Below are 19,062 nucleotides of genomic sequence, written 5' to 3' on the forward strand. Positions count from 1 at the left end.
GGTGATTTAAAAAAAATTGTTAATGAATGTGATTCACGCGACTTTACCCAAAGGAAAATTCAAAGATGAAGAAGTTCTCATTCCGAAGATTCCATGATCCCAATTTATATGCCCTTTTGAGCTTAAACGTATTCAATTACCAATTCGTGTTGCATTCGTGATAACGATTAACAAATCGCACGGTCGGTGTTTTAGTTTTTGTGATGTTTGTGCTCATGTGCTAATGAAAACCCATGATTTTCTCATGGTCAATTAAATGTGGTATATTTACGAGTCGGTAAGCCATCCGCTCTATTTCTTCCTTCGCTTCAAGGGCGCAGCTAGGAATTAAGGATAGGGGGGTTTTAGGCGCAGCTAATACTGGCGGGTCTGTAGGGTATAGAAAACTCGCTAAGGTAAGCGAGATGGGTGGGGGCCCTACCCCAGACATTTGTTAAGATAAATGGTTCAAAATAGTGGGTTTTGCGGCTGTGTGGATAGTTAAACATTTTTTGTTTCTTACTCATCCGTTCCCTAATATTAGTAACCAAAGGTTGTATGAAAAAGTTCTCTGAGCTCTTGGGGGGGTTTTAACCCCCAAAACCCCCCCTCGCTGCGTCATTGCTTCGCTTCGCTATATTTATTTAGCTTCATCCGCTTTAACTTGCGCCTGATAACAAAGCAAAAACTTGTTTATCAGAAGGTGCTTGACGCAAGACATTAAAACTGAATGTGTAGGACACACCGTGGTGAGTTTACGCATGCAGCACTTTTACGCAGTGCATTTTTTCCAAACAGAGATACCATAACTGGCGCGCCTAAAGTCATTTGATACGAATGCTTCTTCATAGGGGCTTTTCTTACAGGATTTTGAGCATCAGCCAAGCGTCGGTCTAGCGTTGTGTTAACCTGCCCCGTGAACGGGCCAAGTTTACGCAACAGACTTGGACCTAAAAACATTTTTTTACGGTTAATAGCACAAATAGCTGAATGCGTATAATTTTTATTCCATGAACTGCTTTATAAAACCACAATGCCCAAAATTTCTTAAGCTATTTTGATACTCATTTACATAGTTTTATTGCATTTGTATCCTTATTTTATTATAATAAATTAAACATGATTATAAACGATACAGCCGCTCCTGATTTATAAATGGTGTAACTAAACTGTAAGTTCATTGGTTGTTAGGCGGTACGAAGTTCGCCGGGTCAGCTAGTTTATAACTGAAAGTGTCTCATAGATCCGTGCTCCATCCTTCATCCACAACAGCATGGCTCTGCTCAGCGATATCCACACGTGGAACACGCGGCATGGAGGAAAGAAATTTCTGGTCCCAATCCATAGGTCCTCGCGTATGGCGGGATCATTTATTATATACACCTTTGCCCGCTCATTTAATGCCCTTTCGGATGACCAGAGACGCGACTGGTCAAGGACGAAGATGATTCGACAGCTGGCAAAACATACAACGTGGCCTAGCTACATAATAATATAAATTATCTATCATCATATTAATTTTTTACTGATGACTGTTTTCCTTCATTTCCGTATGCATAACCTTGTGAAGAGAGCCCTGTCCTAGAGGAAGAGGGGGCCGGAATGTGGCCTCATCTGGGCCAGGTAAAAGAAATGAATAAAATCAAAATCAAATCAAATCCAACTGAAATAATTAGGGATGGTCTGATCGGATGCCTCGGATCCAAATATCCGCGGATATTGCCCTTCATCGGATATATCGGATCCAAAGTCGCGGAAGACATCGAATCTGGATCTGAAATTTTGAATAATAGCTTCAGTGAATGCAACGCGCAATAAGGGTGGAAAGAGTTTCGATTCTATCTTCGAATGCGCCGTCGCATGCTATTCTTGTCCTACTCATGAACCGTTTTGTTTGAAAGCTCACGCTGAGGTTACGTAGGAGAATTTCAGCCGTGTAAAATAAAGATAGCAAAATACGACTGGCACACAGTGTGACTCTTCCCAAGAGATTGAACAATCATCGGGGGAATCTCGGCGACAGGAACTTGAAAATGCATTTGGATCCGAAAATATCCGATCCGAAGGATCCGGCTCCGAAAATCAAGGATCCGATCCGAATCCGTATCCGATAAAAATCCTGGATCCGTCCATCCATAGAAATAATGTAATAAAATGTGCTTGTTACATCTTTTGGGGTCCAATATGAGTAATATACATTTTGAGGGGCACGGGAGGGGGAAAAAAAGGCTGGGATGTCTGCTCTAGGTGCGTGGAGCGTATTGAAGGCAGTGAGAGCACGCTTGAGGGGTGTGACTCGTGACATTGACGCCATTCTTCGTGACTCTCGCATGGCGATCAGCGTATTCGTTCATTATGCTTACGCTCAAGTGGACTCGGCCTATTGTTATCACTGTCTCGATAGAGTGCCTTTACAACTGGCACCTTCGAGCCTTATCACCATGTGCATGTACTGTCGTCTTGTCAGTTTTTTTATGCCGCGCTGCACGAAGATAACTTCGGTGATATGGGTAATTGTTCAGGTTATTCCGAGATCGGAATTGCTTGATTCGAATTGAGGTGCATTTTTCTGCACTCGTTTGGAGGGACACCACTGAAAATTAGAATTTGCCATACAAATCATGAAATAAAATATCGATTTATCTTCACTATTCGTACGAAATTAGTTTGGATTGTTTATCTAGTTTTTCATTGGCGTTTGCGCGTGAATGATATCGGAAAATGCACTCCCGTACATTTTTAACATTGTGCCAGCAAAACGTAGGAGAAATTATCCTGTCCATTCGAAACATATTTATGTCCAGGACTTAGCCTACTTCGAATGGGAATGGTGTTATATTTCAGTATTATAAACTTTATTCATACTATAAGGAAACATGCTGTAGGTGATCGGTGAAATTTTTGAGATTGCTCCAGTAAAAATTTGGTTTTTCAAAAAATAAAAAGTATAAGAAAAAGTAATTCAGTTGAGATACTTAAGTACTTCATTAATTCAATCATGAAATGCGATTAATTTTATCCCAACCCTCTGTATTGATTTTAAGTGCTTCTGGAAAGAACATAATTAAGCCCCTGCATTACACCCACCCAATGGTTAGCAAATGGACTGTGTGGGTGATGGCCACAGAACTAATTAAAATCTATAAAAACATCCTCTTCTTGGAGAATAATAACAGTGCATAGATTTTACAACTGTGTTTTGATCGGTCAAATGGGGTCTGAGTCATTGATATTAGAATTACAGATATCATCTTCTATTTATTTATGCTTTGGTACTGCAGGATTTCATTCCGTTTTCCACGCAGGTAAAGGACCAATATTTGCAACTGTTACGTGATATCTTTCGTGTTGTGGTTAATACTTCATGAACAAATGATGATAAGAGCGGGAAAAATCTATATTTTCAACGCCATTTTTCCTGTTTAAGTAAATATATCAATGACTCCATCCGTTCCACACACTTTATCAAGTACCACATCGACCTGTTTCAACATTCCCGTGTCATTTTCGATGGTATACAGTCAAATATATGCATTTAACCATGAGAAAACTACACAAAGTCAGCTCGGGAACAATTGAAGATATCTGCTTTTCCTCTTCATAAGCACTGAAATTAACAATGCCACTTATTAACTGCAAAGATCCTTTCTTTTACTAGGTATATGCACAGAACAGTTGAAGAGTTGCAGCGTTCAAGTGCCGTTGCCCAAAGGGATATTGTTATGATTTGAGGCGAAGCTTTTCGCTGATGTAGTGTAACTTACCCTTAAACGGGAGAGGAAATTACAATTTACTGCGAAAACCGGAGGTCAGCCTGACACCTGTATGCTTCGAGATGAATTATAGCCTTATGTTTTTTTCCTAGACTGACCGCAATCATGAGTTGATGGACCCAAATGCCTGCTGAAATCTCTCCCTGCCGGGTCTAAGGATTATAAGCGAAGGGATAAAAAAAACCTGAATGCGAGGCTTATTTTGGTTAAATCCACCTCTTCTGAGCTTTGAGCAGCCGTTGAAGAGGATTAAGGGAGTTCTCCTAAGTCCTGCGTTTTGTAATTCCCATTTCAACCTTTCTTCAATGAAAGGGGTGGACTTGCAAACGCAATGTTACCGCTCTAACTGGTCAGGTAGTACGAGACTTTTCCTTTCCTCGCCACTTGAGCATGCCGTGGAAGCTTAATGCTTTAAACAAATGCGCGTTCAGTGGCGGGAAGGACCGAAACCGCTTACTTTGAGAGTGGCCAGCTGAAGAGCTGTGCTTTGTCACTCCTCGTAACCCTCTCCCATTGGTCAATATAGGAAGTGACTAACGATCACCGCTCTTATACATACATTTCATTTTAAATGCTCGCAAAATAGGGTAGTTTCCTTCATCAAAGAAAACGAAATGCATTGATTGCTATTCGTTACCCACCATTAGTGTATTCATAATATACAAATTATTTGGTTTTAGAAATCACAGTTTAGACGAATGGCAATGGTCAATTTTATCCTCATTTGAAAAAGGCCAGATTAGCGTTCATGCGATGCCACTCCACGTGGCGTCACAGGGACCTAGTTTCCATACCAGTAGATAGGAGTTTTACATCGTCTGAGATTACCAATGCATGCGTGAGTCACAGAGCTCAGGGAAACATCTCTTAATAATCACTTATTAAAATTGTCTAAGGTCGGAAAGTTTCCTTCGTTTGATAAGGTATTAATAATCCATATTTAAGCCAAGCGCTACCTGCTAGCAGGGTACTCTGCTACCTGCTAGCAGCCTGCGTCGTATCAGCGCTCAAGCCTCGCCTCAAGGTCACCTCACAGGGCGGCAGCGGGAACTAGAAATACGTCACACGGACTTTTCTCGTCATTCCTACTTAGCCGTCGCGTTTTCGCGCTCTTGAAAATTTTCACTTTTCGTTTAATCGCGAAAAATAGATATCGTCATTCGAAAATCTAAGAGCGTGAAATGCGTACTCCAGGAGTAATAATCTTTCGATTTAGGCAATAAAAAAATAAAAAGAAACCACCCTATTCAATGCAGGGTTATTTATTTATGCTTATTCTAATGGTCGTATGCTTTCAAAGCTCAAATTCTTCCCGAAATACTATAATGAAACTCGGGTAAATTACGGAAAGAATTGATTACCTAGAAACTGGTGATAAGGGTTCTATCGATCAATATCCGAGGGATCGAATGGGTTGGATTGAAACTTGAAAATAGTTAGGCCATAGGAGTTTGGTAGTCGGTAAAGTTTGAAGTCATTGGTTGTGGTTGTGGTCTAAAATGTGGCCTTTGACTAATGACATTCAATATGAATAAGGAATAAGAACATAGAAAATTAGGATTGAGAGAACCATTTGCTTGAAATGTTTATCTTTTGTGTGTAGTCGGTTGGCTCGATAAAAATACTGGAGTGTTTACCTTGATTTTTCTCTCGTCATATATTTAGTAGAATAAAATAAATGAAATTACAACTAAAAGCTAGTATCTGCGCTAATGATTAGCAGGAATTTTAAGTAACAATTGTTGCGAAGAAACACAAGCGATTTATTATTAGCCCGGTCAAATTAGCGCAAAAAATAGGGGTACCCTTTCATAAATTCCCAACAAGCTGAAAATTTGCATGAACATTAAGGATACCACTCTGATGAAATACTGAAAATTCCCCATCGATCCCGTGTGTGCTAAAAATTTTATTCAAGGTCAAAGGTCACAAAAATGGGTATTTTGCGTTTTTTGCCCAAACTGTTAGTTTTATGATAAAAATTGTTCAGACAAAAATTGTATGCAAAATTGCCGTTTTACTTTTTTCTCTACGATTTACTGTTTCTGAGAAAAAGCCATTCGAAAGTTAGCTGGAGCTGTATTCTGCGTAATATGCATGGTTATAGTGTTGCGCTCTTTTTATAAATAAAAAAATAAAATTTTTAGCACACACGGGATCGATGGAGACTTCAGTATTTCATCAGAGTGGTATCCTTAAGGTTCATGCAAATTTTCAGCTTTTTGGGAATTTATGCAAGGGTCAATGTCTATTTTGACCGGGCTATATCGTTTACATTTACATCTGAAGTTCCATCTTGGCACAAGGATCTCGTTGTAGTTCCGAAAAGCGCAAGTGAAACTAGGGCAATGGGACGGAAGAGTTGACGCTCCGATATTATCTGTAGAGTTACCTTTCCTAGTCTTTCAGTCTTTTCGATGTTTTGATTTTGACACACATTCTGCCTAACATGGCAGTCTTTTGCGAACAGAACCTTAAAAATAACCTACTGTAGAATTCGAAAGCTTGGTCAAATATATTATAACGAGCGTGATGCGCCCGCTCCCAGCGGGCTTCCCCCGCTCTGTTCAATGCAGGTCCACAGAGGGATAGGCGCGTTTCTAATTTTAAAATTTAGAATAAAAAGGCAGGGTCTTATGTACAAATTTAATTGGAATGTTCATGTTCAAATTGAGGCCAGTGGAACTCTTTAAACACAACATTGGAAGTAATTACACTATCCTCTGTTAAACGCACATGATGACTCATACTTATGTATCAACAGGAGACTTGAATGCGGAATCAACCGCATTTTGGTAAAAGTTATTTAAAGAATGCGAGATAATGTTGCAAATGAACAAATGTATCAGTTTGTGCGCCGTTAACGTCAGGAATATTTACCGGTATTTTTTTAAATTATTTAAAAACCAATTTTAGGAAACAATAGCAATATTTAGGAAGTAAGATATGCCGTCGCATGTTGTCTGATAAATTCTGTGCATTTTGGTACCTCATTTGTAGAGTTTGGTTGCGTATAAGTTGAGAAAAAGGTATCTATACAGTAGAAATAGTATAGAAGATTTAGTGGATATTACCTCGTTGGTTCAAACCATGGTGAACTGTGATTTCTAAGTAAACTTCTGTTATTTGTCTTAGGGCATTGACTCCCCAGATGGAGACATAGGTGAAGACTTATGGGTGATCTGCAGATCGCTATGATAATAATCAATCGTGCCCATCCTTATATCTTGGTCTTTGTCTCTTCAGCCGTAAGACTTAATGAAATGTAAACAGTGATTTTCAATTGGAAAACGTAATGACATGCTCGGTAGTCTTCTCCATACGACTGGCCAAGCAACTCCGAAATGAATTAAATGTGACTTAGCTTACTCAATGAAATTCCACGCCATCGTATTATAGAGGCAGTATTTCAATGGCTCCAAAATCCCGGCGAAGGAAAATTATTTGCTCTCAGCGAATTTTCACCCTTGGTCACTGAGTAGCGTTTTAGAATTAATTTTGTAGCTGCTATACATTGGAAGATTGTTTGTTTGATGTGTTCAAAACGAGACAACACATCATGAGATACTTCGAAGTCATTCAAACAAATGCACTGCTTAAAAAAAAGTTGGTTGAAATGCCCGCAAAATCGAATATTAATTATTTTTAGCGCATGGCTTGTGGAAGGAGTGTTAGGACAACCTAGTCAGGTGAATGAGACACAAGTGGTTATATTAAATGTACAAAAATTGTGCATGGTCATTTGTGGTCATGGGAATTTGTGGAAGGAATTTTAAATAATTCATGAGAAAGGGTATTTGAGTGGAGACCCACAGTACTCATGTTACTTATGCAGAAATATTCGAATCTCGTTTGGGTTGATTTTCCGAAATCTTTGCCAGCAATTTTGGTTGAATGGAGCGCAGTGGTTCCAACTCTTAATTGGAGAATCGGTGGTGGATTGATTGATAAGCGGTCGAAGCTTCATCGCAGAATAATTCCAGGTCTTAAAATTGGTGGTGGAAAGTTATAATATTATGTTGCGAATGGGTTAAGTTTTATCCTAGCGTCTTGATGATTTTTTTTTCTTTTCATTTCTGATGAGATTTCATTTCTGTCCAAACCCAAACTGATTTTTGCGATGTGGTGAAAATAAGCATTAAATTATTGTCATTACAGTGTGATGATTATGCTCCCATCAATATCATGATCTTTTTAAATCGTCATGTATTTGCTTGCTTTCTAGGTTTTACACCATGCAGAACGAATTTTACTTTTCAAAATTTTTCTAGAAACATTAGTAATGGCAATGTATTTCGTGATTTAGTTCCTATAATTTTTAAACTGGGAGAAGTTGATGAATAATGTTGTGAATTTCTTTTGCCGGTTGGGTAATTGGTCCTGCTCGGAGCAATTTTGATTCTGACACCTTCAATTAATTATCCTAAATTCAATCTTCGATGGGAAGAATCAATTCAGCTATGCTGTGCATGGCTATACTTCAGGATTACTTGAATTTCCTGCTCGGAATGACACGACACTAGAGGTGGGAATTTCGGTTCACTCGGTGGATTCGGTTCTTAGGATTTGATTCGTGGCAATGAATGGGTTTTTTAAATCGTTCACAATGAACCGAATCAACCGTGGGAATCTCGAATCCATCTGAATCTCGAATCTGTGTGAATCTGGAGTCCATGGAGAATATGTATGTACCCATGGATAATATGTATCCATTATGTATGCGTAATCAGGAGCGGATCCAGGATTTTCCCTGGAAGGGGGGTAACAACTACTGTGGTAATTTTCTATTTATTTTTATATGAAAGTTATTAATATGAAATTAAATGGTTGAGTCCCCGTAATACACAAAATAAAACGAAAGTAATGATAACCGTGTTAAAAATCTTATCTATTTTTTTAAGCGTCTGGGGTAGGGGGGAACGTGCCCCCGTGCCCTCCCCCCAAAATCCGCCTATGTGTGTATCGTATTAATCATGCTTGAATCCATGAGAATGTGTCAACCTATTGCATTTCAAAAGCTTTTATCATGTTCTTCGAAGTCAGTGTATATTGAGTTCCGTCACACTAAAATACATACCCACGATTCAAATCAATAGTAATTATGGTAAAGAGTTCATTTTTATTTCCAACCTGTATGGCCATTCGTCATAATCTAATGATAATTCGCCGCCTTTCATGGGTAGCATCAAGGGTGTCTAGCTGAATTCAAATCGTTCTTATTGAGCGAGTTGGATTTGAAACTTCCATCGTTCATTTTGAACGATTTGGATTTGGAGGATTTGAATCTTCCATCGTTCATTTTGAACGATTTGAATTTGTCGGATCATTTTGAACGATTTGAATGGAAATCGTAGATTCAATTCATTCGGTTCATGCCCTTAAATCGTTCAATTTGAACGATTCATTCATGAACGACTAGCGATTCATTCATGAACGACGAGCGATTCATTCATGAACGACACAGCTCTACACGACACTCGTATATATGCCGTCTTCCCCCGTGAGCTCGATTAAAATCGTGGTTGTAGCGTTGCTGGGTTCGAGTGTTGAGGTTGTCATGGCAGGATGGAATGGGTTGACAACCACTCGCTGCTACTTCCCGTCATTTCTCTATTTCTGTTTCTAGTAGACCTTGCTGCATTTTGCCTTTCAAATTTGATTTCCTTTGATATAAAGTCAAGGAAATTTAAAAAAAATGGGACTAAAAATAAGGTAAAGTGCGGGGATAGTTGATAATGGATAGATAGGTGTTATATAAGTGCTAGTCAAGTGTCTTCTGTGTCATGTATCCTTTTCGTCGTCCCCTCTACTTGTTCGTCTATGATTGCTCATTTTTTCTGTTCTCGTGTTTTCAGGAGCGGCCACCCCTGCGCCGGCGGCCGCCACGATGCCCGGAGGGGCGCCAGCCCCCGGTACCCCATCCTCCAAGATCAAGGTGAGCCACTATAAAATATACTGTACTGTACTGCACTCGTAGTACATACCTACTGTATGGCTTTCTTCACCCAATTTCGACTCTGCGACTCTTCACTCGAGTGAGCTATTCCCTCCTTCAGTGTTCTCCTTGACCGAGCTAATGACCCCTTACGTCTAGTGATATTGCTTGGTCTTATCCCAATGGTCCTCAGAATTCTTTTCATGAATTGCTGTTTTACCTTTGGGTGAACGACTCCAGTGCGCTTGAATTTTCTGGTGCGGTTTTATAGGTAAACAAATCACGTGAAAATCGCAAATGCGATATAGATGCGATGTGTGCGCAAATAAATGCGACACAGATGCGATGACTGGACTTTTATGATATTTTTACGCAAATTTGCCTTTTCGACGGCGAAATTCGTACATATTGTGCCGAGTACAGTTTAAATGCTCCGCCGACACTCACCGCTTAAAGCATGTGAGCGACTGGCCAGCTGCTAGTTGGCTGGGACTCTACGTAGCCGCGAATTACAAGTGGGCGCGGGATAGCTACACCTCCGCCACTATATGTCTTATTCCTTAATTTATTATTGTTCTACAACATAATTATTTAAAATATGCTGTATTTTGTCATATAACTGTTTCTCACTACATTTTATCTTCATCTACCTCATTATCAAAATAAAAAATAGACGCTACAAAATGCGATAAACTGTTATTGAAAGTGCGATAAAATAAAAATGAAAGTGCAATTTTCACGTATATCTACACATGATTAATCACCTTAATCGACCAATATTTGAACGTGCCGTATTGATTTTAAAATCGGAGTCTCATCGAATATTCTCTGTCTTGTATTTATTTAGTATTTCACTAAAGAATACAAACAAAAGGCCTCGGGATTGAAAATCCATGGGATATTCATGGAGAAAATGTTACCATGCTACGATTTGCTGATGACATAGCTCTCATAGCAGAGACAGAGAAGGATTTGCAAAAGATTCTGGTTAAAATGTGTAGGATAATGAGTAAATATCAGCTGAAAATAATCAAAAAGAAAACTAAGATATTAGTATGCAGCAGAAGAGAAGTCGTCAGGACTAACATTAAAATAGGAGAACAAAAACTGATAGAGGTGCATGAATTCTGTTATTTGGGAAGCAAGATAACTATCGATGGGGAACCGAGAAAGAAATAATCAGCAGAATAGCCCAAGCGAAGAGAGCATTCCACGAAAAGATAAAGATTTACCTACAGGAGGAAATGTAAACATAGAAGTAAGGAATAGAATTGTTTCGTTCACCCAGAATGCAGAATACTAATGTGTCGCCTATCCCTTCAAGCTGCTCATATTGTGTTGGGAGAGCCCATTAAATGCTCCAAAAACATTCAATCAATCCCTCTTTGAAAGAGCATCGAACAAAAATTAATTGGTTTCGGAGATGGTGTGCTTTATTTCTAATTCGTAACAGGAAGGAGCTTCTGAGAGGAACGCTATGTAAGAGTTTAAAGAAAAGGTTAGTGAAGAGTTTGATCTGGAGTGTAGCTCTCTACGGTGCGGAAACGTGGACACTGAGGAAAGAAGACGAGAGAAGATTGGAGGCATTCGAGGTGTGGGTATGGAGAAGAATGGAGAGGGTGAAATGGACGGAAAGGAAAAGGAACGACGAAGTGCTTGACATGGTGGGTAAGGAGAGGCAGCTTTTAGATGAGATACGGAGGAGACAGAATGTATGGATGGAGCGAGTACTTAGCGGGGAGGGGATGTTGAAAAAGGTGTTAGAGGATAGAATGTTAGGGTATCGAGGGGGGAGGAAGGAAAAGAATAGGATTTTTAGATAGATTGAAAGGGGGTAGGCCTTACAGTGAATTAAAGAAGGCAGTGCTGTAAGGAAAGGGAGGCTCCCAGATCACCTATTGAATACTCCATGGAAACCTACTTACTACTTAATCGGTAGAACGCTATAATAAATAAACGATTTGAGGCCAAATCCACACGATTGGGCAAATTGTTGAAGGTCCTACTTCATAAATCGAGGATTTTGTCCGTATTTGAATGAATCATTCATGGATACATCCGTCTTAAATTAATTATGAATTTATGCAGAGAATTTTATTCTTGGAATAGATCTGTATCCGAATTCATTACTCGGTTTAATAATGAAATCTGCAGAGTTTTGGATCCGAAGCTTCCGATCCGACCATGCGGCCGAAAATTCAACGATTCCTTCGAAATAAATTATCCCCAATTGATTACCGCCATGCGCGACGTTCTGTGACATTTATCAATTAGTTTCGATGATTTATCTTCTACCTTCTGGGATCTTATGTCTTTTCACAATCGTCATGATGCGAAATTTGAATTGCTGAATCATTTTTAATTCCAAAACCATATGAAATTCGATTTTTTCTCTCAGGTCCGTAATACATTTCTAAGCAACGCTAAACAATTTTGTGCATTTCACATTCTCTGTAATGTGCCCATGCTTTTGTTTCATCATAGCATTCGAACAAAAGCAGTGGCTAAAACGTTATTTGAATAGAGTTACGCATGTACTGAATAATCACCACTAATTGTAAGTGGAATATAATTTTTCATGCGTCAGATTCAGATGTATTGTGGTCGACATGCAGTGTCATTTATATTCCTTAAAATATCTGTTAATTACTTTTGATTGCTAATTAATTTCTGAATATTTATTTGTCGAATTTGTATTTCATTAAGTTCACGACTATTTAAGGAATTATTAAATTCTATGATAAGCGCCTCTTTCGCAAATCTGCGCTGAATCTGCATGACTGAATTTGGCGAATTTATCATTTGTCGGGGATCAATAATCCATCAATGATTACCTCATGCCCGCGTGATTAATTAACTTGCACTTTTGTGTCAGAACGAAGGGCTCCATTGCTTTCTTACCGCTTGCTTGCAAAGCGTCATGCTGAATTCACACTTTGGTGAAACGGCTCGCCAGAATTTCAGCCTGTATTCATAATGTTGACTTTGATATTTTTAACAGCACTTGAATATTTTATTTTATTATATCATAAAAATATCCCAGGTTGGGCAGAAGCACAGCATATAAAAAAATTAATAAAAAAACACTGACAGAACTAAATTTTCGGTGGTATACATCCACCTTCCTCAGAGTTAGGTAGGAGACTGTAGGTAAAGGATGAAAGGATGATTTTATAATATTTTATTCATTCTATGAGCAATTTCAGGTAAGATTTACGTCGCGCTTTAAGATACCGAAAAGTGGCGTAACTAGTTGTTCAATTCAATATAACTTGCAGCAAGCTGCATCAATGAGACATGCACTTTCATAACTATGAGATATTCCATTTAAACATTCGACGGGAAAACTTTAGACGCGTGAGCGTCATCATCGGATCGGATCATGAAGACAGCAAAGAAACTCCCTTAACAGTTGGAGGAGGGGGTTAACGATTCGGGGCCTTGACGCTTTGCTTCGGAGGACCCAAGCCTTATAAAAAAATAAGAATAGTACTTGCGTGCGCGACGAGGTATTTCCATAAAATATGTTGTTGTAGTGGGTGGTGCATGATTTCAAATGTTCTCCATGAAAACATCCAGTTTATTCAAGCCTAGTTAATTTTTGCGTCAGCTTTTCATTTGTTTTGTAGTTTGTATCCTTAAAATTGATGCCTGAAGCGCCCAGCCATTGGTTCTTCGCATCGTGACGTCGCCTTGCACTCAACTCAAAAAATAAGTTAAAATATGACACTTTCGTTGAAATGGCCTTTGACTACAGTGCAAGTGCAGTGATGGAGATGTCATCGCATTCAAATCCCTTCGTCGAGGCAGCCATCCACCTTCTTCTCGGAATGTTATTCATTGGCACGCTTGCGAAATCCTTTCCCGGGGAAAATATAATCAAATTAGAACTTCGCGGTACAAAACAGTGGGTACTCCCTCCTGGTCTTCTTGCGCGGAATTTCCTCGGATGAAGTTCTCTCCTACATCATGAAGAATTTTTCGAACTAACTATCCCTTTGCTCCAGGATGGTTTAATCGAATGTTCTAAAAGGCTCTAAATGAACAACTCTCTGAGAATTTCAAAGAGAACGTTGGGGGAGAGCGGGGTAATAGCGTACACTTAAGCATTTTTATTTTACATCTTTCAATTGAAAACTTCAGCGAAAGAGGCAATCATATTATTTTTAAGGAAATTAGATTCCATACCTATTCTTTTATTCATATTTGGAAAATGTAACATACTTTGAGTGTAACACCTATTTTACAAAACCCTTACACTGCACAGTATTGTCCCGAGTGCCGGGGCAATACCGCTCTGTCGGTATTGCCCCTAACTGGTGAAGACGAACGATATTGCAAAAGCTGCGGGGGAAAAACAAAGATGGAGAATGCAATTTAAAGTTTTATTCCATCATCGAAATAAGTAAAACATAGCATATTAGCTTACGTTGAAATTAAAATAATACCAATCCCCTATCTTAGTTGTAATAAAAGTGAGCTAACATAAAACTAAAATGAAAGCTAAATCCTTTTCTATTTGTGAATAAATGTTTTATCGTAATATCAAAATTTGAAAATCCATGATTAATACTGACAAACTGACGACACGGATGAAGGTCGTTCGGATTATTTAGGTATTCCGACTTTCGTGTGTTCGGACTATAGAGGTTCGCCTGTACGAGGGAGGATTGGCAACTCACACATTCAAAGGTCCTTCAAAATTCACATACTATATGGGGTATTATCGTCCAACACGGGGCAATTCCGTACACCTTGCGCCTTGCACGGTATTGCCCTATGCAAGGTGTACGGAATCGCCCCAAAACGACATGACCAACGCGTTTTCAACCCTAACCTAAAATAAGAACAATATAGGACTTGTGTTTGGTATTAAAAAATAGCCTATTATATGGGCTATTCAAAACCACTAGTTTGAATATAGTCACTAATATCATGTTTCCCGTACATCATTTCGAGTTAGTCTTAAAATTATAGAAAATTTGACAAAACGGAGAAACTTTCGTCACATTCACGTGCGTAAAGGCAGAAGCTCCCAGATTGTCTCTATCGGTTTCGCTTTCCTTCCGCTGTGCAGCAGTACTTCCCAGCGCTCACTACATTCTCCAGTGGATCTAAAATTATGGTACACGGTATTCCCCCTTCCGCACGGTATTGCCCCGCTCTCCCCTATATTCGCTAGTTACCAAGCAACAAAAATAAGCAAAGAAGAGCCAACGAGCAAAAACCGTGCTGTGTGCAGGTTGACGCAACAGATCGAAAAACATGGAAATTGCGTACATCAGCGTGATTGAAATTTGTGCGAAAAATCCACAGAGAAAAAATCATTCGCCTTGACCGGGATTCGAACCCGGATCCCTCGATTTCCGGCCGAGTGCTTTAGCCAGTTAAGCTACCGAGGCGTCATTCATCCCTGTGGAAATTTGTGGACTATACCGGACAAGGTGGTATGGACTGCTGAGCATATTATGCGACGAGCAGTCCAAATCGTGCGCACGGCGCCACAGCCGGAGAGTAAAGTCCGAACTTTGAACACATATAGGTGTTCTCTCTTTGACGAATTTAAGTATACCGGGACTAGCCACGGTGATAACTTTTACGGGAGTCACCCGCAGTGCACAATTGTGCGAAAAATCCACAGAGAAAAATCCGGTATACTTAAATTCGTCAAAGAGAGAACACCTATATGTGTTCAAAGTTCGGACTTTACTCTCCGGCTGTGGCGCCGTGCGCACGATTTGGACTGCTCGTCGCATAATATGCTCAGCAGTCCATACCACCTTGTCCGGTATAGTCCACAAATTTCCACAGGGATGAATGACGCCTCGGTAGCTTAACTGGCTAAAGCACTCGGCCGGAAATCGAGGGATCCGGGTTCGAATCCCGGTCAAGGCGAATGATTTTTTCTCTGTGGATTTTTCGCACAATTGTGCACTGCGGGTGACTCCCGTAAAAGTTATCACCGTGGCTAGTCCCGGTATACTTAAATTCGTTGATTGAAATTTATTAGATTTTAATGATTAATGATAAATTAATGTTATCTCCAAAGGACATCATATTTGAAATTTAACATTTTAGGCTGGTAAAGATTTTTTTGGCGTAGTTTGCGGGAAGTGAGTTAATACTCTATAGGAAGTGGCTGAGACGCATTTCAAAAATACGTCTATTTCCCTACAATTCGCACGTCCTTTGTGCTCTTGTCCCTTAAAATACCACCATCCGATAAATCTCCCCTTCCCCAACTATTCATCTTCCCTGCACACTGTTTAAAATACATATAAGGAGTTTCTTTGTTGTTATTATCACGCGATGATGACTTTTATGTATCTAAACCCAGGTCGTGGCTATGTTACTTTTTTAAACGGTTTTATGAAAGTCCCTGTTGTTTATTAGCTAATTAAGTTGAATGAACAAGGCATACTTTTGCATTGAGAGGCCATTTGGAGTGAATTGATTTATATTATTGGCATTAAAACAGATCGAGATTATCAAAACTTGAAAATGACATTGAGTTGCCTGTCAAAGAATAGATGGTATCGCTCGTCGTGGAAAATCTCCGTTACGTATTGCTTTTTTCTTATCTTTATTTAAAAGACTAGGTGTTGTGAAACTGAAATTTTTAAAACGGCGAAGAGGCCCACTATCTTCATTTGAGTTCTATTTTGGGGAACTGTGCTTGTTGAGATTTTGTCAAGATTGTTTGTTGATTCTAACTGCGTCTCATGGTATGATTTTCATCTAACATGAGTCCTCAAGTTGTCCAATCGGAATTCTCAGTGTGGAAGAGGTGAGGGACTAAAGCCAAATGCCTTGTTAATCACGGAATTAATGTTTATCCACATCGACGTCCTACCTCGCAAGGGAGATTTTAAGACGCCATCCGAAAGAGTTCAAACGAATGTGAAATAAACTCCAGCAGTTACTAGAGTGGATAAATAAGCTGAATCATTAACGGGAGCGGGAGTAACCATCACTGCTGGTATTCGAGAATAAACGGGAATTGGAGTACTTTCACTTCGTTTGCAATTCTAATTAATATAGAAATATCTTCGGCCTCGTGGAAGTTGGAAACTATTCTTCCAAGAAATTTCATCCGAAGAACAAATATTAAGTATCCCAGCTACATGTATTAAAAAACAACATCCCCGAGCAATGGGAAAGAAGGGTTAATATATCAGATCTACATAACCCCGCAAGCCCCCTAAAAGGCCTTTGGCAGGGGGTGTTAGACATCAGCCATTTGCTTATAAAAAGGAAATTCTCCAACGAAATTACGACTGGCATTTATTAAAGTCCTTTATGGTTCGGGGGAAAAAGGAATTCGCATATCTATGTGTTCAGTTCGGCAAATATCTCTCTTAATTTATCGCTTCTGTCAGACGTGGAAATATAGTAGGGCTCCGTGTCGCTCTTAAAGATATCCATTCTCAATTGTTCAAACAATCTAAGCCTAGCGCGCAGCCTCCGAGTCTCCAGCGGCTCCCAGCCTAATTCGCGTAACATCTGGGAAACGCTGTCTGTACGCCTGTAGCAGTTTTTGACGGACCTCGCTGTCTTCCTTTGTATTTTATTCAGTTCGCTTTCTGCACCGAATCCCATGCGCTCGCTGCATATTCAAGGTACGGTGGGACGAGTGCGAAATAACACCTTTCTTTACTTTGTCGTCCGAAAATCTTCCCACAGTACGCTTGAAGAATCCTAATTTCTTCAGGACTATGGCGCAAATATTCCTTGCATGTGTTCCCCATGAGGGGTTCGAGATTATCGTACCTCCTAGGTACTTCACTTCGTCTGTTGCCTTTATGTAAATACCATCCACAGCATAAACATGGTTAAAATTGGACGAACTGTGCAAAAAATGCTCTGACATATGCATTTGCTCAGATTAAGTTCGAGTCCCTACGTGCTTCCGTGCCGCTGCTTAAAGCGTAAACTCGCGGTAGGTATAATTTATGAAATATAAGAAATTGGTGTATATCTCGGAATTTCGGAATGTTGTTTATAATTTTAGTATTTTTCGTAATTATTGTGTCACTAACATATGAAAAAATGAGTTTCCATCCTCAAATATTTCTCTTTTTTACATTGTAACGTTCATTTACGCATGCTTAGGGAAATGGAGAAATGCCTTTGGGGCAGCCGGTAAATAGGGGTGAATTGCACTGGATCCAATGGGTCCCAATGAATTAGAAAGCATTGTGACATGTTTGCCAAATCGCAAAAGCTTATCATTGCCGTATAAGTGCGGTGAAACCAAATTTGACACTATTATTGGCGTAATTTCTTGTAAATACGTTTGTTCTCACAAGGAGCGTTAATGAAGTGCAACGCCTTGATTTCAATTAAATTAATGAGGCTCGTAGGTTGCTGTGGAATAGTGAATTCTTTTTAACGTTACGAGCCCTCGTGACCCACGAGTCGAGATATTAGCGATTAAAAACTGTTTTAATAACGCAACCCACATAACACGGTGACGTCACGTTCACCGTCTCTGTGAGCGACGATTCTTGGCGTGGAGAGCGGCTCCAGGCAGCCGGCGTCGGCGTTCGTTGGACGGCGCGGTGCGAAAGTCTGGTCGTTCATTTGTTTGGAAGGGGCCGCAAGCTGAATTCACTCAGCTTCTATAAACTCGAGAATAGGGTGGTTTCCTATTATTTTTTACTGCCTTAATCGAAAGATTATTACTCCTGGAGTACGCATTTCACGCTCTTATATTTTCGAATGACGATATTTATCTTTCGCGATTAAACGAACAGTGAAAATTTTCAAGCGCGCGAAAACGCGACGGCCAAGTAGGGATGCTGGGAAAAGTCCGTGTGACGTATTTCTGGTTCCAGCTGTCGCCGTGTTAGGTGACCTTGGGGCGAGGATATTGTGCACCGCTGCGATGCTGGTTGCTAGCAGGTAGCAGAGTACCCTGCTACCAGGTAGCGCTTGGCTTAAATAAAGATTATTAATACCTTATCAAACGAAGGAAACTTTCCGACCTTAGCCAGTTTTAATAGGTGATTATTAAGAGATGTTTCCCTGAGCTCTGTGCATCATGCATTCATTGGTAATCTCAGACGATGTAAAATCTACTCGTATAGAAACTAGGTCCCTGTGATGTCACGTGGAGTGGCATCGCATGGGCGCCAATCTGGCCTTTTTCAAATGCGGTTAAAATTGACCATTGCCATTCGTCTAAACTGGGATTTGTAAAGCCAAATAATTTGTATATTATGAATACACTAATGGTTGGTAATGAATCACAATCAATGCCTTTCGTTTTCTTTGATGAAGGAAACTACCCTGTTACTCCATTAACCCGCATAGTACGGTGAACGTGACGTCTCCGTGTTATGCGGGCTGCGTTATTAAAGGATTTTTTTAATG

General features: G+C 39.8%; 1 protein-coding gene across 3 annotated transcripts in view; it reads left to right on the forward strand.

Moving 5' to 3' along the window:
* The window catches only part of LOC124162722 (tyrosine-protein kinase Btk29A), a 185,817-nt gene that overhangs the window by 134,765 nt on the left and 31,990 nt on the right, over positions 1–19,062 (forward strand). For all 3 annotated transcript variants that reach the window (XM_046539336.1, XM_046539338.1, XM_046539337.1), the window contains one exon: positions 9,608–9,687. In XM_046539336.1, the coding sequence (XP_046395292.1) occupies positions 9,608–9,687 (80 nt within the window). The remainder of the gene's footprint in view (positions 1–9,607; positions 9,688–19,062) is intronic.

The sequence above is a fragment of the Ischnura elegans genome, chromosome 7 (assembly GCF_921293095.1).
Source record: "Ischnura elegans chromosome 7, ioIscEleg1.1, whole genome shotgun sequence".
Lineage (NCBI taxonomy): Eukaryota > Metazoa > Arthropoda > Insecta > Odonata > Coenagrionidae > Ischnura > Ischnura elegans.